We start from the raw sequence: 22,805 nt of genomic DNA on the forward strand, positions 1-22,805 counted from the left end.
TAGGTGGATGAAAACTTGAAGGGCGCAGTAAATTATTCTTATCTGTAGGCTTACTGTAAATTGATGTAACAAAGGTAGTCCCCTCTAACTGGATGTTGACATCCAGGAAGTGGAGGTTACTAGGGCTAGCTTCAAAAGTAAATTTAATCGTCGGATGGACCTCATTCAGATGAGAAACAAAATTTTCTAATGTTTGCATATCCCCAGACCATATAAAAAAGGTATCATCGACATACCTCATATATTGCTGTATGTGCTGATTGTAGACACTATTGGAGAAAATGTATGTTTTTTCAAAGTGGTCCATAAAAATATTAGCGTAGGCCGGCGCCATGTTAGCACCCATGGCGCAGCCTTGCATTTGTAAAAAATATTCATTATTGTACAAAAAATAATTTTTGGTAAGGACCATCTCCAATAGCTGACAAATGAACGAAACAGTATGCATAGGTAGGTTTGATGTTAGTAAGTAATCATGTACACACTCGATACCCTCGTTATGGGGTATTGAGGTAAAAAGGTCTTTAACATCAAGTGAGCACAAAAGAAAATTTCCAGATGGTATAGATACTTGATTAAGTTTCTTTAAAAATTCAGTTGTATCAATTAGACAAGGTTTTAATGTTGGCAATATTTCCTGCAGATGCATATCGATATAAATGGCAGCAGGTTGCCATAAGGAGCCTACATTAGAGACAATCGGTCTCCCAGGTGGTTTACTTAAACTTTTATCCATACCCTTGTTGGAATTCACTTTCTCTATCACTTGCCATCACAATTGCGATACTCGGTGTCCATGTTCAAAAAAGTGTTTAGCTAATAAAGATTCAGTTTTAAATGTATTTATTTTGTCCACTGGCTTTTTACCATGCAATAGTGTTATAGGCAAATCAGGACGATAAGTCCTAATATTTGATTTATGTTCATTGAGCCTGATTTTAATCGCTCTACTCGTTTGTCCAATATATAGTAACCCACATGGGCATTTGAGGCAATATACAACCTCAGATGTATCACAAGTAGAAAAACCATAAATTTTATGTTTCTGTCCTGTCTGTGGGTGAGTCACACAGTTACCAGGGATAATGGCGCTGCAGTGACTACAGTTTCTACAGGGGAAAGTTCCCATGCTTTGTGTGCCCAATATATTACGTATCCCTTTTTGTGGAGTAGTTTTACATTTAATCAGTTCACCAACATTCTTGCCCCTTCTATACGAAAAAATTGGGGGTACTTTGAACAAATGGCCATGTTTAGTATCAGTACTTAAAATTAGAGATGTCGCGAACTGTTCGCCGGCGAACTTGTTCGCGCGAACATCGGGTGTTCGCGCTCGCCGGAAGTTCGCGAACGTCGCGCGACGTTCGCCATTTTGGGTTCGCCATTGTTGGCGCTTTTTTTTGCCCTCTCACCCCAGACCAGCAGGTACATGGCAGCCAATCAGGAAGCTCTCCCCTGGACCACTCCCCTTCCCTATAAAAACCGAAGCCCTGCAGCGTTTTTTCACTCTGCCTGTGTGTGCTGAAGAGATAGTGTAGGGAGAGAGCTGCTGCCTGTTAGTGATTTCAGGGACAGTTGAAAGTTTGCTGGCTAGTAATCGTTTTGATACTGCTCTGTTATTGGAGGGACAGAAGTCTGCAGGGGTTTGAGGGACATTTAAGCTTAGGTAGCTTTGCTGGCTAGTAATCTACCTTCTACTGCAGTGCTCTGTATGTAGCTGCAGTGGGCAGCTGTCCTGCTTCTGATCTCATCTGCTGACTGCTGCAATAACAGTAGTCCTTGTAAGGACTGCTTTTATTTATTTTTTTGTTGTTTTACTACTACTACTACTACTACTACTATAAGAGCCCAGTGCTATTAGTCTAGCAGTGTTGGGGAGTGGGACTGGTGTGCTAATCTGCTGCTCCTAGTAGTTCAGCAGCACCAACTTTAATTTTTTTTTTTTAATATTCATTTTTTTTTTATTTTACTTTTTTTATTTTACTACCGCTGTAGTAGTGTATAAGTTGACCTTTTAGGCATTATTTGCCCTGTAGGCATTATTTGCACACTGTTTTCTTCAACCCGCCATCGAGCTGTGTGACCTTGTTCACATTCTGTCTAAATATCCATAATATTACCGTCTCCAGAAAAAACACCGGAGTCACTTTTTTCAAGCAGCCATAATATATTTTACGTAATCCGTATCCACCGCTGTAGTAGTGTATACGTTGGCCTTGTAGGCATTATTTGCACACTGTTTTCTTCAACCCGCCATCGAGCTGTGTGACCTTGTTCCCATTCTGTCTAAATATCCATAATATTACCGTCTCCAGAAAAAAACACGGAGTCACTTTTTTCAAGCAGCATTCATATATTTTACGTAATCCGTATCCACCGCTGTAGTAGTGTATACGTTGGCCTTGTAGGCATTATTTGCAACACTGTTTTCTTCAACCCGCCATCGAGCTGTGTGACCTTGTTCCCATTCTGTCTAAATATCCATAATATTACCGTCTCCAGAAAAAAACACCGGAGTCACTTTTTTCAAGCAGCATTCATATATTTTACGTAATCCGTATCCACCGCTGTAGTAGTGTATACGTTGGCCTTGTAGGCATTATTTGCACACTGTTTTCTTCAACCCGCCATCGAGCTGTGTGACCTTGTTCCCATTCTGTCTAAATATCCATAATATTACCGTCTCCAGAAAAAACACCGGAGTCACTTTTTTCAAGCAGCATTCATATATTTTACGTAATCCGTATCCACCGCTGTAGTAGTGTATACGTTGGCCTTGTAGGCATTATTTGCACAGTGTTTTCTTCAACCCGCCATCGAGCTGTGTGAGCTTGTTCACATTTTGTCTAAATATTGATAATATTATCGTCTCTAGAAAAACCACTTGAGTTACTTTTTTTCAAGCAGCATTCATATATTTTACGTAATCCGTATCCACCGCTGTAGTAGTGTATACGTTGACCTTGTAGGCATTATTTGCACAGTGTTTTCTTCAACCCGCCATCGAGCTGTGTGAGCTTGTTCACATTTTGTCTAAATATTGATAATATTATCGTCTCTAGAAAAACCACTTGAGTTACTTTTTTTCAAGCAGCATTCATATATTTTACGTAATCCGTATCCACCGCTGTAGTAGTGTATACGTTGACCTTGTAGGCATTATTTGCACAGTGTTTTCTTCAACCCGCCATCGAGCTGTGTGAGCTTGTTCACATTTTGTCTAAATATTGATAATATTATCGTCTCTAGAAAAACCACTTGAGTTACTTTTTTTCAAGCAGCATTCATATATTTTACGTAATCCGTATCCACCGCTGTAGTAGTGTATACGTTGACCTTGTAGGCATTATTTGCACACTGTTTTCTTCAACCCGCCATCGAGCTGTGTGAGCTTGTTCACATTTTGTCTAAATATTGATAATATTATCGTCTCTAGAAAAACCACTTGAGTTACTTTTTTTCAAGCAGCATTCATATATTTTACGTAATCCGTATCCACCGCTGTAGTAGTGTATACGTTGACCTTGTAGGCATTATTTGCACACTGTTTTCTTCAACCCGCCATCGAGCTGTGTGACCTTGTTCACATTTTGTCTAAATATTGATAATATTATCGTCTCTAGAAAAACCACTTGAGTTACTTTTTTTCAAGCAGCATTCATATATTTTACGTAATCCGTATCCACCGCTGTAGTAGTGTATACGTTGACTTTGTAGGCATTATTTGCACAGTGTTTTCTTCAACCCGCCATCTAGCTGTGTGTATTATCGTTTCCAGAAAAACCAACTGAGTTTTGTTGTTGTTGTTGTGTTTTTTTAAAAATAATGCCAGGCAAAGGCAGGCCGCCACGCAGAGGCCGTGCTAGGGCCGTGCTGCTATGCAATCCTGTGGCCCTAGCAAATTTCCCAGTTTTAAAAAGCCAATGACCCTGAACTCCCAAAATGCTGAAGAGGTAGTTGACTGGCTTACACAGCACACCCCATCCTCTACCGTTTCTAACTTTACCACAACATCCTCCTCATCCTCCACTGCTATGGCCACCCCACGTAACACTTCCTCCACCACCGGTGCCCCTTCTTCACTGGGGTCAGAGGAGTTATTTTCCAATGAGTTTCTTGAACTGAGTAATGCGCAACCATTATTGCCAGAAGAAGATGAAGGAGATGAGGACCTTACACCAGATTTAATTCTGGCAGAGAACACGATAGAGATGGACATAATGAGTGATGAGGAGGAGGTCCCCGCTGCTGCTTCCTTCTGTGATGTGTCAGAAGAAATTGATGCATCTGAGGAGAATGATGATGAGGAGATTGATGTTTTGTGGGTGCCTAGTAGAAGAGAGCAAGAGGAGGGTAGTTCAGATGGAGAGACGGAGAGTCAGAGAGGCAGTAGGAGAATAAGACTTAGAAGAAGCAGGGAGGACAGCCCGCAGGGATCAGCAGGGCAACAACATGTATCGGCACCTGTGTTCAGCCGGCCAACGCACCCGCCATTGCCGCCAATACCGCCAACTCCGCCAACTTCTACTGTTACCGCCAGATCGCACACTTCCAAAAAGTCAGCAGTGTGGGATTTTTTTAATGTGTGTGCCTCTGACAAAAGCATTGTAATTTGCAATGAGTGCAGTCAGAAACTGAGCCTTGGTAAGCCCAACAGCCACATAGGTACAACTTCTATGCGAAGGCACATGAGCGGCAAGCACAAAGCACTTTGGGAGCAACACCTCAAAGGCAACAGGCAAACTAAAAGCCACACTCCTTCTGGTCCAGCATCTTACTGCTCTACCTCTGCTCTCCTTGACCCGTCTGAACCACCCTCCACTCCGCCTTCCACCTTGACCACCTGTTCCCATTCCCAGTCATCTGCCACCAGCCAAGTTTCTGTGAAGGCCATGTTTGAGCGTAAGAAGCCAATGTCTGACTGTCACCCCCTTGCCCGGCGTCTGACAGCTGGCTTGTCTGCACTCTTAGCCCGCCAGCTTTTACCATACCAGCTGGTGGACTCTGAGGCCTTCCGCAAATTTGTAGCAATTGGGACACCGCAGTGGAAGGTACCCAGCCGCAATTTTTTTTCTAAAAAGGGAATACCACACCTGTACCAACATGTGCAGAGCCAAGTTACCGCATCTCTGTCACTTAGTGTTGGGCCAAAGGTCCATATGACTACTGACGCATGGTCCTCCAAGCATGGTCAGGGCAGGTATGTCACCTACACTGCCCACTGGGTGAACTTGGTAATGGCTGGGAAGCAGGGAATGGGTAGCTCAACAACAACAGTGGAGTTGGTGTCACCGCCACGGATTGCACGCGGTTCTGCCACCACCTCTACTCCTCCATCGCTCTCTACCTCGTCTTCTTCTTCTTCTTACTCTGCTGCTGGGTCCTCCTTCTCCTCCTCCACACCTGTGCACCCCCAGCTCCCCCTAGGCTATTCGACGTGCCAGGTACGCCGTTGTCACGCTGTCTTGGGGATGACGTGCCTGGAAAGCAAAAACCATACCGGATCTGTACTCCTGTCATCTCTGCAGTCACAGGCCGATCGGTGGCTGACCCCACACCAACTGCAGATCGGAAAAGTGGTGTGTGACAATGGAAGCAATCTGTTGGCAGCGTTGAGACTAGGCAATTTAACACATGTGCCCTGCATGGCACATGTGTTAAATTTAATAGTCCAACGTTTTGTCTCCAAGTACCCAGGATTCCAGGACGTTCTCACCCAGTCCAGAAAGGTGTCGGCCCATTTCAGACGTTCCTACACAGCCATGGCACGCCTTGCTGACATTCAGCAGCGCTACAACATGCCAGTCAGGCGTTTGATTTCTGACAGCCAGACTCGCTGGAATTCAACGCTCCTTATGTTGGAACGTCTGCTGCAACAACAAAGGGCCGTCAACGAGTACCTTTTTGAACTGGGTGGTAGGACTGGATCTGCACAGCTGGGGATTTTTTTCCCCCGTTACTGGGTGCTTATGCGCGATGCCTGCAGGCTCATGCGACCTTTTGAAGAGGTGACAAATATGGTCAGTCGCACCGAAGGCACCATCAGCGACCTAATACCCTTCGCTTTCTTCCTGGAGCGTGCCGTGCGACGAGTGACAGATGAGGCTGTAGACCAGCGTGACGAGGAGCTGGAAGCGCACGATTTCTGGTCGGAATCACCAGAACGAACCCAGGCACCTGCTGCAACGCAGGGAGAGGTGCCAGAAGTGGAGTCAGAGGAGGAAGGTGGCTTTGTGGAGGAGGAGGAGGAGGACCAACAGGAGCAGGCTTCCCAGGGGGCTAGTGGTGACCTTTTGGGGACCCCTGGTCTTGTACGTGGCTGGGGGGAGGAGACCGTGGATGATGCAGTCCTTGATAATGAGGAAGCGGAGATGGATAGCTCTGCATCCAACCTTGTGAGAATGGGGTCTTTCATGCTGTCATGCCTGTTGAAGGACCCCCGTATCAAGAGGCTTAAGGAGAAGGACCTGTACTGGGTCGCAACGCTACTAGACCCTCGGTACAAGCATAAAGTGTCAGAAATGTTACCAACATACCACAAGTCCGAAAAGATGCGGCATTTACAAACCAGCCTGCAAAACATGTTGTACAATGCTTTTAAGGGTGATGTCACTTCAGGAACTCATCAACATTCCAGGGGCAGAGGTGCCAGTAATCCTGCCACGAGCACACCTGCAAGGACAAAGCCCTTTGGCCAGTCTGTAACGTCAGACATGCAAATGTTTTTCTGTCCAAGGCAGCGCCACAACCCTTCTGGATCCACCCTCAAAGAACGCCTCGACCGGCAGGTAGCGGACTACCTGGCATTAACTGCAGATATCGACACTCTGAGGAGCGATGAACCCCTGGACTACTGGGTGCGCAGGCTTGATCTGTGGCCAGAGCTGTCACAATTTGCCATGAACCTCTTGTCTTGCCCAGCCTCAAGTGTGCTCTCAGAAAGGACCTTCAGTGCAGCAGGAGGGATTGTAACTGAGAAGAGAACTCGCCTAGGTCACAAAAGTGTCGATTACCTGACCTTTATTAAAATGAATGAGGGGTGGATCTCGGAGGGTTACTGCACGCCGGAAGACTTGTTCTGACTTCTATGCAGCTGTCCTTCTCTTCAAGCCTCATGACTCCACACACAGCTGTCCTTTAGCGTCCTCCTCCTCCCTCCGCCACCGTTACAAACTAGGGTGCAAACCCTACTGGTTTAATTTTTTCTGGCCTCTGTGCTTCAGTGGCTGCAACCAAAAAAACTGGGCAAACAATGTCTACAAGGTCAACGTATGGCAAAAAATGACTATTTTCAGCATTTATATGGCATATTTTTTCTGGCAACTGTGCTTCAGTGGCTGCGTCCAAAAAAATGCATATTTTCTGCATTTATATGGCATAATTTTTCTGGCAACTGTGCTTCAGTGGCTGCGACCAAAAAAATGCATATTTTCTGCATTTATATGGCATAATTTTTCTGGCCTCTGTGCTTCAGTGGCTGCAACCAAAAAAATTTATATTTTCAGCATTTATATGGCATAATTTTTCTGGCCTCTGTGCTTCAGTGGCTGCAACCAAAAAAATTTATATTTTCAGCATTTATATGGCATAATTTTTCTGGCAACTGTGCTTCAGTGGCTGCGACCAAAAAAATTACTATTTTCAGCATTTATATGGCATATTTTTTCTGGCCTCTGTGCTTCAGTGGCTGCGGCCAAAAAAACTGGGCAAACAATGCCTACAAGGTCAACGACGTTGACCTTGTAGGCATTGTTTGCCCAGTTTTTTTGGCCGCAGCCACTGAAGCACAGAGGCCAGAAAAAATGCCATATAAATGCTGAAAATAGTAATTTTTTGCCATACGTTGACTCAACGTATATGGCAAAAAATGACTATTTTCAGCATTTATATGGCATATTTTTTCTGGCAACTGTGCTTCAGTGGCTGCGACCAAAAAAATGCATATTTTCTGCATTTATATGGCATAATTTTTCTGGCCTCTGTGCTTCAGTGGCTGCAACCAAAAAAATTTATATTTTCAGCATTTATATGGCATAATTTTTCTGGCAACTGTGCTTCAGTGGCTGCGACCAAAAAAATGCATATTTTCTGCATTTATATGGCATAATTTTTCTGGCCTCTGTGCTTCAGTGGCTGCAACCAAAAAAATTTATATTTTCAGCATTTATATGGCATAATTTTTCTGGCAACTGTGCTTCAGTGGCTGCGTCCAAAAAAACTGGGCAAACAATGTCTACAAGGTCAACGTATGGCGAAAAATTACTATTTTCAGCATTTATATGGCATATTTTTTCTGGCAACTGTGCTTCAGTGGCTGCGTCCAAAAAAACTGGGCAAACAATGCCTACAAGGTCAACGTATGGCAGTTGTTTAAAGAGAACAGTAGATTACTAGCCAGCAAAGCTACCTAAGCTAAAATGTCCCTCAAATCCCTGCAGACTTCTGTCCCTCCAATACAGAGCAGTATCAAGCAGATTACTAGCCAGCAAGCTTACTATCATCTGTCCCTGAAATCACTAACAGCTCTCCCCCTACACTATCTCTTCCAAGCACACACAGGCAGATTTTTCAGATACATTTTTGCCCTTGATCCCCCTCTGGCATGCCACTGTCCAGGTCGTTGCACCCTTTAAACAACTTTAAAATCATTTTTCTGGCCAGAAATGTCTTTTCTAGATGTTAAAGTTCGCCTTCCCATTGAAGTCTATGGGGTTCGCGAACCGTTCGCGAACCGCTCGCATTTTTGCGCAAGTTCGCGAATATGTTCGCGAACTTTTTTTCCGACGTTCGCTACATCCCTACTTAAAATATTCCAGTGTTTTAAAACTACATTACGGTAATATTTTGAATTAGTATCATAGGACGTAACAAAGGGAATTCTTTGTGTAGCAGATTTCGGTCTCAATTTCTTAGTTAATGCTAATTCTCTAGGTATAAGCTCAACCTCATTTTGTGTGGCCACCAATTTGGATTTATCATACCCCCTTTCCACGAATTTTTCCACCATCGTAAGTGATTCAGATTTGTAAAGTTCAGGCGTGGAGGTAATTCTTTTCACCCTCATTAATTGGCTTCGTGGAAGCCCTTTAAACAAGCTAGGTGGATGAAAACTTGAAGGGCGCAGTAAATTATTCTTATCTGTAGGCTTACTGTAAATTGATGTAACAAAGGTAGTCCCCTCTAACTGGATGTTGACATCCAGGAAGTGGAGGTTACTAGGGCTAGCTTCAAAAGTAAATTTAATCGTCGGATGGACCTCATTCAGATGAGAAACAAAATTTTCTAATGTTTGCATATCCCCAGACCATATAAAAAAGGTATCATCGACATACCTCATATATTGCTGTATGTGCTGATTGTAGACACTATTGGAGAAAATGTATGTTTTTTCAAAGTGGTCCATAAAAATATTAGCGTAGGCCGGCGCCATGTTAGCACCCATGGCGCAGCCTTGCATTTGTAAAAAATATTCATTATTGTACAAAAAATAATTTTTGGTAAGGACCATCTCCAATAGCTGACAAATGAACGAAACAGTATGCATAGGTAGGTTTGATGTTAGTAAGTAATCATGTACACACTCGATACCCTCGTTATGGGGTATTGAGGTAAAAAGGTCTTTAACATCAAGTGAGCACAAAAGAAAATTTCCAGATGGTATAGATACTTGATTAAGTTTCTTTAAAAATTCAGTTGTATCAATTAGACAAGGTTTTAATGTTGGCAATATTTCCTGCAGATGCATATCGATATAAATGGCAGCAGGTTGCCATAAGGAGCCTACATTAGAGACAATCGGTCTCCCAGGTGGTTTACTTAAACTTTTATGCACCTTAGGCAGGAAATATATATGCGGAACTTTAGGAAATTTTTCGGTAAGCAATTGCATAATATCCTCAGAGATGACTCCTTCCATTACAGCACCATTCAAAAAGATATTCAATTCATTTTTAAATTTAATAGTAGGGTCACCAGATAATCTCTGATAGTGAGCCTCATTATTTAACTGTCTTACTGCCTCCATATCATAATCACGTAGATTCATAACAACAGTGCCTCCACCTTTATCAGCTCTGGTAATGAATATGTCGGTATTATTTTGTAAAGATTTTAAAGCTTTTCGTTCCATTGCTGAAATATTCTGTTGTTTAAAATGTGCTCTTTTATTAGTCAAACAATTGTTATATTTACCGACATCAAACATTACCATCGCCTCGAAGGTGTCGATTGTGGAAAAGGTACCTGGGGGAACAAATGAACTTTTAGTACCAAGTTTACATTTAAGTGCTTTAGTCATAGTATCCGTTTGTCGTAATTCCTTATCTGAAAAATATACTTTTAGTTTAAGCGATCGAATAAATTTGAACAAATCAATCACAAAGGTGAATGGGGCCGCAGTATATACTGGGACAAAGTTCAATCCCTTATCAAGTACAGTAAGTTCGTGACCCTCAAGTTCATATGAAGATAAGTTTATAACATATGAACTTGAGGGTCACGAACTTACTGTACTTGATAAGGGATTGAACTTTGTCCCAGTATATACTGCGGCTCCATTCACCTTTGTGATTGATTTGTTCAAATTTATTCGATCGCTTAAACTAAAAGTATATTTTTCAGATAAGGAATTACGACAAACGGATACTATGACTAAAGCACTTAAATGTAAACTTGGTACTAAAAGTTCATTTGTTCCCCCAGGTACCTTTTCCACAATCGACACCTTCGAGGCGATGGTAATGTTTGATGTCGGTAAATATAACAATTGTTTGACTAATAAAAGAGCACATTTTAAACAACAGAATATTTCAGCGATGGAACGAAAAGCTTTAAAATCTTTACAAAATAATACCGACATATTCATTACCAGAGCTGATAAAGGTGGAGGCACTGTTGTTATGAATCTACGTGATTATGATATGGAGGCAGTAAGACAGTTAAATAATGAGGCTCACTATCAGAGATTATCTGGTGACCCTACTATTAAATTTAAAAATGAATTGAATATCTTTTTGAATGGTGCTGTAATGGAAGGAGTCATCTCTGAGGATATTATGCAATTGCTTACCGAAAAATTTCCTAAAGTTCCGCATATATATTTCCTGCCTAAGGTGCATAAAAGTTTAAGTAAACCACCTGGGAGACCGATTGTCTCTAATGTAGGTTCCTTATGGCAACCTGCTGCCATTTATATCGATATGCATCTGCAGGAAATATTGCCAACATTAAAACCTTGTCTAATTGATACAACTGAATTTTTAAAGAAACTTAATCAAGTATCTATACCATCTGGAAATTTTCTTTTGTGCTCACTTGATGTTAAAGACCTTTTTACCTCAATACCCCATAACGAGGGTATCGAGTGTGTACATGATTACTTACTAACATCAAACCTACCTATGCATACTGTTTCGTTCATTTGTCAGCTATTGGAGATGGTCCTTACCAAAAATAATTTTTTGTACAATAATGAATATTTTTTACAAATGCAAGGCTGCGCCATGGGTGCTAACATGGCGCCGGCCTACGCTAATATTTTTATGGACCACTTTGAAAAAACATACATTTTCTCCAATAGTGTCTACAATCAGCACATACAGCAATATATGAGGTATGTCGATGATACCTTTTTTATATGGTCTGGGGATATGCAAACATTAGAAAATTTTGTTTCTCATCTGAATGAGGTCCATCCGACGATTAAATTTACTTTTGAAGCTAGCCCTAGTAACCTCCACTTCCTGGATGTCAACATCCAGTTAGAGGGGACTACCTTTGTTACATCAATTTACAGTAAGCCTACAGATAAGAATAATTTACTGCGCCCTTCAAGTTTTCATCCACCTAGCTTGTTTAAAGGGCTTCCACGAAGCCAATTAATGAGGGTGAAAAGAATTACCTCCACGCCTGAACTTTACGAATCTGAATCACTTACGATGGTGGAAAAATTCGTGGAAAGGGGGTATGATAAATCCAAATTGGTGGCCACACAAAATGAGGTTGAGCTTATACCTAGAGAATTAGCATTAACTAAGAAATTGAGACCGAAATCTGCTACACAAAGAATTCCCTTTGTTACGTCCTATGATACTAATTCAAAATATTACCGTAATGTAGTTTTAAAACACTGGAATATTTTAAGTACTGATACTAAACATGGCCATTTGTTCAAAGTACCCCCAATTTTTTCGTATAGAAGGGGCAAGAATGTTGGTGAACTGATTAAACGTAAAACTACTCCACAAAAAGGGATACGTAATATATTGGGCACACAAAGCATGGGAACTTTCCCCCTGTAGAAACTGTAGTCACTGCAGCGCCATTATCCCTGGTAACTGTGTGACTCACCCACAGACAGGACAGAAACATAAAATTTATGGTTTTTCTACTTGTGATACATCTGAGGTTGTATATTGCCTCAAATGCCCATGTGGGTTACTATATATTGGACAAACGAGTAGAGCGATTAAAATCAGGCTCAATGAACATAAATCAAATATTAGGACTTATCGTCCTGATTTGCCTATAACACTATTGCATGGTAAAAAGCCAGTGGACAAAATAAATAAATGTAAAACTGAATCTTTATTAGCTAAACACTTTTTTGAACATGGACACCGAGTATCGCAATTGCGATGGCAAGTGATAGAGAAAGTGAATTCCAACAAGGGTATGGATAAAAAGAAAAATATCTTACAGCGAGAATGCTATTGGATCTGGCTATTACAGACACGCCACCCTAAAGGGTTAAATGAAGATTTTAATATGGCCTGTTATTTGTAAAAAAAATTTTTTTAGGTATAACATTATCATACCTGTAGTCCCATTCTCTAATGTGTTGTGTTCTTCTCTTGTAGATAACAATTACAGCCGGATTATATGCCAGGGACAGCTTCCCATATGTAGGGTAAGCTAGTAATTTTGTTTCTTTAATTGTCAAGTAATAAAAATAGTTAAAAGTGTTACATACTTGCTTTCAACTCTGCTGCTCCCTTCTAGTTTAACTGGATACTATGTTTTTAATCTTTGTATATTTTGTAATACATTCATGTTTTACTATTTAAGAATAATTAGTTTTTAATCAAGGATTTGAAATAATATCTGTAATTATTTTTCTATCTTTTAGTGATTTTTCCTAAACAATTTTTGGATACCGATTATTGGGACACTTTACTACAAATATATCTTTTGGGTGTTTAATTTTTTCTTGTTAATTTTTTCTTGTCGTTTTCTTTTTTTGAAAATTTTTTTTTTCTTTGTGATGGTAATTCATTATGTTAATTCATTATGTTAATTATATGCACACATATGTAATTGTTACGTCACTAACCTATGCTTTAAATTGCTTCGTGCATTCTGTTTCAGTATGCTTGATAAAGGGGTTGTCCCCGAAACGTTGCATGTCGCACCATTAAACTTTAAAGCAAGGGTTTTTCACCCTGCCAGCAATACCTGTGTGCCGGTGAATTCTTTCTTCGTATTGTTGTGGGGTTGCCGAAGCCCTTTTCCCCGAGCACCAGGGTTAGTATTTTTCTGGGTGTGCGTGAGCAGTTTGGATTTTGTCCAAGCGGTAAGAACAGGCCTGTCTTGTGCCTACCAGTTCTGTGTTCTGACCTCTGCATTTTGAATCCAGTGTCAAGTGAAGACATTCCCCAGATACAAGTGCTAGATAAATGAACACTATGGGGCACATTTACTAAGCTCGAGTGAAGGATTCGAACTGAAAAAACGCTGAATTTTGAAGTTTTTTTTGGGTACTTCGACCATTGAATAGGCTACTTTGACCTTTGACTACGACTTCAAATCGAACGTTTTGAACTAAAAATCGTTCGACTATGCGACCATTCAATAGTCGATGTACTGTCTCTTTAAAAAAAACTTAGACTTCCCTTAAGGTTTCTATGCTTTTTCTGATCGAAGGAAAATCGTTGGATCGATGGATTAAAATCCTTCGAATCGTTCGATTCAAAGGATTTAATCGTTTGATTGAACGATTTTTCCTGCGATCTTTCGATCGAAGCATTTGCGGTAAATCCTTCAACTTCGATATTCAAAGTCGAAGGATTTTACTTCGATGGTCGAATATCGAGGGTTAATTAACTCTCGATATTCGACCCTTAGTAAATGGGCCTCCCCTACTGTATATACTATATCAAATTGAATACATCAGAGTTACCCACAATCAGGTCCATTTGTTCACAAACCACTCTGTGGCACAATAAAATTGCTTAAACATCTTAAATGCATGTGTGTGACGTTCCTGTTAATACTCAAGAAAGTATTACATGGTCATGTCTAGTACATCCCATAGCACCCATAGCATAGCATCCCATAGCACTGCACCAGAAATGTGGATAAATGGCGTGCAGGTGATTTTCTACCAAAAACGTCAGAATTTACCAGTTCAAATTTTTTTAAATCTGCCCGAATAAGTAAGTATGTATTTGGCCTTTGATTTCTAAGTAGTTCAAAATTCATTGCTGATTGGTTACTATGTGTTGCAGACTTGTGCAAAATTACCCAGTATTACTGAGCCCTAGTGCTGTCCAATCTAAGTAACATACAGACCATCATACCTGACCACTCTGCAGTGCAAGTCACATTTTGCCTTTTACTGCAGGTTACTAGATCTATATTTGTTTTAATCTTTAATATAAAGATAAAATAACGTTTTTTAACTCCACCAAATGCATGCATTTATATGCAGTAGTAGGCAGGAGGTAGAACACAATTTTTTTTCATTATTAAGATTTGTTTTATACTGTAGGCAGCAGGTTGCTGTTTTTTTTTCAATAAACTGATATTTTTACTGGATTCTGATTATGCTAAGACCAAAGCTTTTCTAATACTCTGCACTTATATATGCACATTAGGTGGAGGGGCTCATTGTGACGAGCAGTATAACATCTCCCTTGCTGTTCTCAACATCAGCCTACCTGTCTTTCAGTATTATAAGGACCATTGACATTTTTAGAATTTATCCAACAATTGTTACAGTAAGTTCAACTTTATTGTTTTGGAACATTTATCCACAGTACATTCTCACAGCTGTATTTCAACTCTAAAAAATAAATAGCTTTATTCTAAATATAATATTTTGTCCATTGTTGCTAGGGTACCCAAGCCTGGTCATTATCTTCTTCTCAACTGGTCAAATGTTTGGCAAGTCCTGGTGAATTGACTAAGCTTATTTTCCATGATTATTTTTTAGGAAAGAGCATATTGCAGGTTTATAAAGCATTTTCAAGGACAAGGTAACCCTTTTTATTGGGAGGTGCCAGTGAATTGGATTTCACAGGGCCTGTGCTTCTTTTTTGGGACTTTCTACCATTTTTCTTACCTTTCCAGGCATCACATGGCATACATTTTATTGTAATGCCCATTTATGACTTTTTGTCTTTGCGTAGGATGCATAGAAAAGTAAGAAAGATGGCAGTTTGCCATTGCCATAGAAACATCCCTGGGCAAATGCATTTTTGCCAGCAAACAAGCACTGAATTGAAAGAAGAAACCTAGTGATTCAATTGACTTTGTTACCTATTTGCATCTTCTAATGAATAATGTTTTACATTTCCTTTAAAATGTTTAACACTACAATATGCTATCTCCTACAAATATAGTGGACTATAAGCAAACTTTAAAGACATATAGCATAAGTAAAAATCCCCCAATCTTTTAGGCTGTGATAAATACTATAAGGTACTAGTTTCATTCTGGGTTAAACATTTTTATCTTTAAAATGTGCCCCTTTATTTGAGCTTCCCATAGATATTCTACATGTCCATGTTTCAAATAAGAAGTAGGCATGTTCTAATGCCCCCTGCCAGACTGGTTCCTGTTCTACAGTGCTGAGTGCCACAGCTCCCCTGCACATCTTGGGAAAGGAGGCAGCAGGAAATGGAATTAGAGACAATTTTGGAAAAAAATGTAATGTCCCCTTTAAATGGGGTTTTTCGCCTACTGCTTTTTTGTATAATGGAGAAGATATTATTCTAAGCAGCTTTCCAGTATACATGAATTAAAATTTTCAAAAGTTATGTGTGAAAATGTAATTTCTATTAAAATTGTATCTGAAATCTATTTATATTCTCTGCATTTCTGACTCCTAAAACAATGCTGCAAGCAAGTTCAAAAGATTTGGAGGAGGTCTGACTCAGAAAGGGATAAACAAACACTGCTTCAATTATTTACAAATAATTTCAACACCTCTCGAAATGTTAAATGAATGTATATTGGAAAGCGGGTTCTAATTTTACTTCATTAAACAAACAAATTTTCGTGGATGACACTTTTTTGTTTGTATTTTTTTTTTTTTTTTAATACCCATTGTTAAAATCTATAAACCTAATATAAATCTAAAAACCATATGCTGTATGAGTAATATGCAGTCTGAAAAACAGCAGGACTTACTCCACTTTGGAGAATAAAAGGGATAAACTCCAGGTTATCACAAATAGGCCCAGTGGAATAGAGATTTAATATGCCTCTTTTAAGAACACAAGTCAGGGCGCAGATAAGACTTGGTATCTGAAACATAATGATGATAAGTAATAAGCCCTGCCGCCTTGCTAGTTCATAAAGTAATGAGCACGAGGCAACAAAAACTATAACATGAAAGACTGACTCACATACACTGCACTGTCATTACTGTAGGAATTCATTTGTGCATATTACATATTATGTTGTAAAAGTGCATGCCTTAGGCTAATGTCACACTTTGCTTAATGTTAGCAGTGAAACACCATCAATGCAGACTTTAATTTATTTTAATTGCAGCCAACTGTCACTACGCATACAAGCGGATTTCAGCCCAAACATGCTCAGTTTTTGAATAAAATCTGCCAGTATGCTTGATGACTTGCTATTAAAGTCTATGGTAGTCTGAACTGCCAAATTTCCACCATTAGAGGAAATGTGTAGTACACCCAGGTTATTTAGCCTGGGTATTTTGTTGCTCTGTGGTGACATTCAGAATTACACCATTCACTTTTAATGGCAATCTTCTGAAATCACTGGCACACTTTCTTGACAGTTAACACTTTCTTGACGTCTGACATTAGTGTAAGGCATATTACTCAACAATACAAAAGGGCCTCTTATTTAGAATACCCAATATCCCTAACATTCTAGATCCCAAACATATACAATGCATCTAAAAATAGTAACCAGCTTTTTTCGTAAATTCTGATATTTGTCTTCTCTTTTCAATCTGTTTTACAGCAGTTTCACGATATTGTTTTGTTTCTTCTGATGCTGATCCTGTTAATACAGGCATTGCTCACAAATATCACCATCATCCAATGTGTTCACTACAAATCACAGATGAGAATGGATGATTTATCTTGGAACATGTCACCGGAAGACAACATGGATTACAGGAATAATGATGTGAGTACGCAGTAACCCTTTTATTGTAAGGATTGCAGGCAGAACAAGGAATTGTACTGTACACCCCCTGCTATTATGGAGTGAATCACCCAGTCTCATGTTGTATGAGTAATGCCAGCAATTATTTCAGAAGCTGAAGCATCTCTAACTTCCCAATATGTTGAGGCACAATGCTACCTCCTACAAGGATGTTATAGTTAAAATCATTGCCCCACCAAATCTAGAAATGGGTTTGCCAGTTTTAGACATATAATCTGTAAATTATCTAATGCAATTAATGCAATCAGCAGAGAGACCTGGATATGTCCATATAGCATTAAATGATGTTGGTTGTTATTGACATTGACATGTGTAGAGCATTACTGAACACTGATAACAGCTCTCTCCTTACCTCTCAATTTACAGTTTGTATCCAGTATATGATTAGAATTTAGTTTTTCTTAAAGGAGAAGTAAAATCTCAATCACTGGGGTAGGGGTGTTAGGCACCCCCCGGTGATTGTAATTACGGTGTAATTACTTACTGTAACTGCAATCCAATTCCTGCTTCCTCTTTCTCTGCATGGGTGCACAAGTGCAGTAGAGTATTGTGCGTGTGTTGGCCAGGGGCTATTGAGCAACGAAGAAGCAGAATAAGTTCAGAATGAGCTGAAATGTACTCTGGGCTGGTGCAGTTTTCTGTAATAGGAGCACTGGCCAAGGTATCAGGTAAGTTATTACAGTCACTTGGGGGTGCCTAATATTTGGCACCCTCAGTGCCACTGAGACTTTCCTTATCTTTTAAGACTACTGGTGAAGTCTCTCTTTTTTATATTTTATATTAGTAATTGAACAGTGGTTTTTAAGTGTATCCCATTATTGTGTACTGGAGTATGCAAATACATGTCAGTTTGTTATAGACTTTATCAGCTATGTTGTTTTACTGTCATTTCCTTTTCCAAAATGTCATTACATTTTATTTTGTTGTGCAACCCCTGACATACTGTAGGTCCAAACACAGACAACTGTGTAATTGTGTAATTGTTACAGGTTTCCAACAACACTTTAAGAGAATTTGACAAGGATAAAGCATGGAAGGCAGTAATGGTACAAATGGCACAATGACATAATGTTGCTACAAAAATGACAATATTTACCAATTTCATTTTCGGTGAGCACAACAAGGCATTGCTGAAGATGTTTTTGGATACTGAGTTTCATCATGAAGGAGTATAATTATTCTTATATAATACCTAACCTATATGTGTGGATGTTTTTATTTTTTTTCAGGCTTGCTTTTTGAACATTGTAAAACTGCATTATTGTGACAGTTCTTAAAAGGACATTATCATCAAAATAAAAATGTTTACTTTTTTGACTGTAAACAATGTAGTAAATGAGATTAGTGTTAGAATATCTTCATTATAACAGTGTGACATAATACAAAGTAGTAATGTAAAAAAAAATCATACGCAGGTACATTCTTTTTTTTTATATCTGAAGAAATGTGATTGGGGGATCCTTAGCACTGCAATATAGAACAATAAAGCATACACTCACGTTTAAATCATGTGAGTAACAATGGCTCCAGAGAATCTGATTGATAAGTTTCTGCCACCTCAAAAAATGCATCACAATGTGTTTGTTATTTTGTGATGAACAGACATATTGAACCGTACAATATATTGTAAATGTATTTTAAAAAAGTATTTTTGACATTTATTCCCATAAACTTCAATGGGTTATGCCAGGTGGTATAAAATTATTTAAATTAGAATTTCTCCAGAGTAAAATAACACAAATCACTCTTTATACTGGATGATTGTGATGTATAGTATTAATTCACATGTATTAATAACAGCCTTTATAAATACAGAATATATTTTAAATTACTTTTTGCAATGTTTTTTCCAAGAATCATACAAACTCCTTATTCCTTTACTGTTTCAAATGAGGTAATGTCCCAGACATATCATATTATAACACTTTTAATAAATGTTGACATATAGCTAAAACATGCAAGGTAAAACATCTATCTCTGGTGCTTCTCTCTACCATATGTAGAGGTAGATTTCTCAACATGAAAACTGGAAAGTTTCTAAGATAAGTGTTTCTAACCTTGTTTTTCCTAGCATTCCATTGCATATTGAGGCATGACATAAACAATGTGTTTTTTAATCTCCATGCTTTAATCAACACAGTTTTCCTTATAGCCTTCTAGTATTCATGCTAGTAGGCTGATAACTACAACTAGGATCAGTCTGGGTAAGGAAAATACTAGGTTTTTGATATTGTATTTTGCACTAGCACGAGGCAGCACCTAAAATTGGCTATTTTCTTTAAATAGGAAATAATAAAGTAATTTAAAGTAAATTAAAGTGAATTAAAAGGATAGAGGTTATCAGAAAGTTTCATGACCATGTAAAGGTCATAGAACTATAGTCAGACTTAGTCATAGACTATTTCTAATACTTATACATTACACGGATAGTCGTGACACAAATGATATCACAAAGTCATGTTTATAAGTCTATATTTTACAGGGTATTCATGGCTCATGTTATTTATGTATTTATGAAAAATAATAACAGGCAAGAGGCATTCTGTTTTTCTTCAAAACAATTGAATCAGTAATAGGACAATGAAGCCTAAACACCCTTCAGGATACACAATAAATAAAACGTTTGCTACAGATTTAAGTCTGTGCCAGTCATACCATTTACTAGATCCTACAGTCAAAGATCCTGTTTGTGTCTATTTATCTATTATCTGTTAAACTATGTATCTATTAATATATGTATTATATATTTATATTTTTTGTGGGGGGGTTGCCGTCCCTCATGATTTTGAACAATAAATTTTGTGTCATAGGACTGATGGGTCTTTACCCACTGCAATGTCAAATGCAGATGGCAGGCTAAACACTACGGGGCCGATTCACTAACTTCGAGTGAAGGATTCAAAGTAAAAAAACTTTGAATTTCGAGTAGTTTTTTGTGCTCCTCGACTATGGAATTGGCGTAAATTCGCCTGAGTAGAATGATTCGAATAGATCGAGCGCAAAAACGCTGCGACTATTCGCCATTCGATAGTCGAAGTACTGGATCGAGCGCAAAAACGCTGCGACTATTCGCCCATTCGATAGTCGAAGTACTGTCTCTTTTAAAAATACTTTTACTGCCTACTTCGCCACCTAAAACCTACCGAATTGCTTTAAAAGCCTATGGGAAAGTCCCTTAGGCTTGTTTACCAAGTTTTTGATTAAATAAAAAGGCATTCGATCGAATGGAAATCCTTCAAGCGAATATTCGATCGAGCGCCTATTCGCCTGGCGAATATTCGCCAATTCGACAGCGCGTAAATTCGCCCGAATTGCCTATTCGATTCTATTTGATTCTATTCCCCAGTCGAATTTCGAGGGGTTTAACCCCTCAAAATTCGACCCTTGATGAATTTGCCCCTACTTGTTGCAGTGGGTACAGTCACAATAGAAAATAATAGGTTCTGTTATCGTGTGCATTTTAACATCAAAACAGCTGTGTGCCTCTAATGACTAGGCACTAGTTGCAGGAAAAGACTGGCTTATAAAGGCCTTTGATCACCATCCATCAATATTTACATTATTAGAATTGGGTCTGTTAAAAAGGAATACTTAATCTATTAGTTTTCTTGTAAAAAGATGAAAAATAAAAGTTCAGAGTCTCTACTGGTCCCTCAATAACTAATTTACTTTCCTCTGATACTAAAGGACCCACCCCTTCTTGCATAATTTTTTAGTATTTATATATTTAAAAAATAATGTTGTGCTTTACTCCTTGCTGCAATGCCCTTTTCTTTTATTACTATAGCTTGTCTAATTGCTATTTTTGCATGCTTCTTTGGCCTCTACGAGTTTCAGCTGTCCTTGCCAACTTGAGTGCCCAACCTCTACTCTAATTTTTATCAAACCATAATAGTCTGTCTTTGCTTATAATGGGAATATACTGACTGGTGTATTTCTTAATGAGCATTTTACATTGCATTTTACACTTGTCCAACAAGGAATATGCATGCTCAGAATTTAAGATTAACAAAATCTGGTTCCAAGACAGATAATCTTCTGGAGCAGAGGAGGAGTGTACTTCCCCTATATGACCTGCACTCAACCCTTACCTGCAATGGTCATCCAAAATTCAAGCCAAACAAGCCCGACCCACAGGTAAAACCACATTTTTCAAGTAAACCCACATTAGTGTACAGAACACCTGAGTGTCAATGTTGTGATGAGCAGAGAAACAACCCGAAATAGAGAAACAGTGACGTAATTTTCCCCTCTAGTTTGTCTGACAATGGGAAATTAAACTCATCAAAATATAGTGAACCATTGTTGAGTACATGTCTGTCACATTCGGCACCCTAAATTCAGAACCTATGCTAAGCAACCTGTTCGCAGCTCTTGCTTCCTATTTTAAGAGCCTCCTCGGGAGGAGCCCTCGGCTAATCGGATGCTGCCAGGTCTTATTAAGAGAGGTGCCAAGTGAGGGGTTCTGAATGAGCAAAGGGGCACGACAGTTAAACAAAGTCTTTTGGGCAGACAGTCACGGTACAAGGCTTAGACAAAAAGCATAGTCAGATCAGGCCGGGTCGGGGCAGGCAGAGTACAAACGGAGTCAGGCAGGCAAGGGTCAAACCAGGCGATCAGTCAGGGGGGATACAGATACAGGAGAGTCGATTACCAGGCAGGGTCAGGATTCCAGAAGTCAGGATAGTCAGAAGAGGCAAGGGTCACAAGAGGTATTCTGATAACAGACAGGATATAAATCAGAAGCACCAGGAACTTGCTAGAGGCAAACCTATAACAGGCAAAAATCTGCAGACAAAATGCTTCTTTTATACCCCTTTAAATCTTGCGCCATTGCGCAGTGACGTCACTCACCAGCGCAAACGCACCTACAAAAGAAGCAGAGGCGCATCCACATGCACCCTAAGAAACGGCAGGCATGGAGGCAGAAGATCCTCGTGGGAGGCGTTCCCGCCGAGGGGGCGACAGGCGTCCCTGTCGATCCCCTCGATCTAGACCACCAGGATGAGTCGTTACAATGTCCTTCACTTCCATTCATTGTGGGGGTTTAAGGAGCGTTTGACAATAGGACCTTATGGTCATTCCTCTTATCAGAGGATAGATCTATGTGTCGTCTGTCCTATTTTAAGCTCACTTAAAAGCCAAGCTCAAACTACGAAAAACGTCTGCAAAGCGAACAAATGCTGACTACCAGCTAGATGTGCTATATGCTAGGGGGCATATAATAGAATATTAGGAACTTTACATATGAAAAACTTAAAGAGATACTGACACCAGAAATTAAATCTTTTTTTAACATCTATCATAACAGTGTCTTTGCATGCTATACATAATTTTGCCATAAAAGTATTTGCCTGGTATTTTTACATAACCTATGA

At 39.4% G+C, this 22,805-nt stretch overlaps 1 protein-coding gene across 6 annotated transcripts in view; it reads left to right on the top strand.

Annotated features, from left to right (window-relative positions):
* Positions 1-19,258, top strand: part of LOC108711162 (membrane protein MLC1) — a 37,242-nt gene extending 17,984 nt beyond the window's left edge. For 3 of the 6 annotated variants that reach the window (XM_018252610.2, XM_041586426.1, XM_041586427.1), the window contains exons 10-12: positions 14,874-14,996; positions 17,221-17,388; positions 18,417-19,258. In XM_018252610.2, coding sequence (XP_018108099.1) covers positions 14,874-14,996; positions 17,221-17,388; positions 18,417-18,491 — 366 coding nt within the window. In that variant the 3' untranslated portion in view covers positions 18,492-19,258. The remainder of the gene's footprint in view (positions 1-14,873; positions 14,997-17,220; positions 17,389-18,416) is intronic. The other 3 variants (XM_041586428.1, XM_041586429.1, XM_041586431.1) reach the window with 3 other exon arrangements.
* The last annotated feature ends 3,547 nt before the right edge of the window (positions 19,259-22,805 follow it).

This window comes from Xenopus laevis, chromosome 3L (genome assembly GCF_017654675.1).
Source record: "Xenopus laevis strain J_2021 chromosome 3L, Xenopus_laevis_v10.1, whole genome shotgun sequence".
Taxonomy (NCBI): Eukaryota; Metazoa; Chordata; class Amphibia; order Anura; family Pipidae; genus Xenopus; species Xenopus laevis.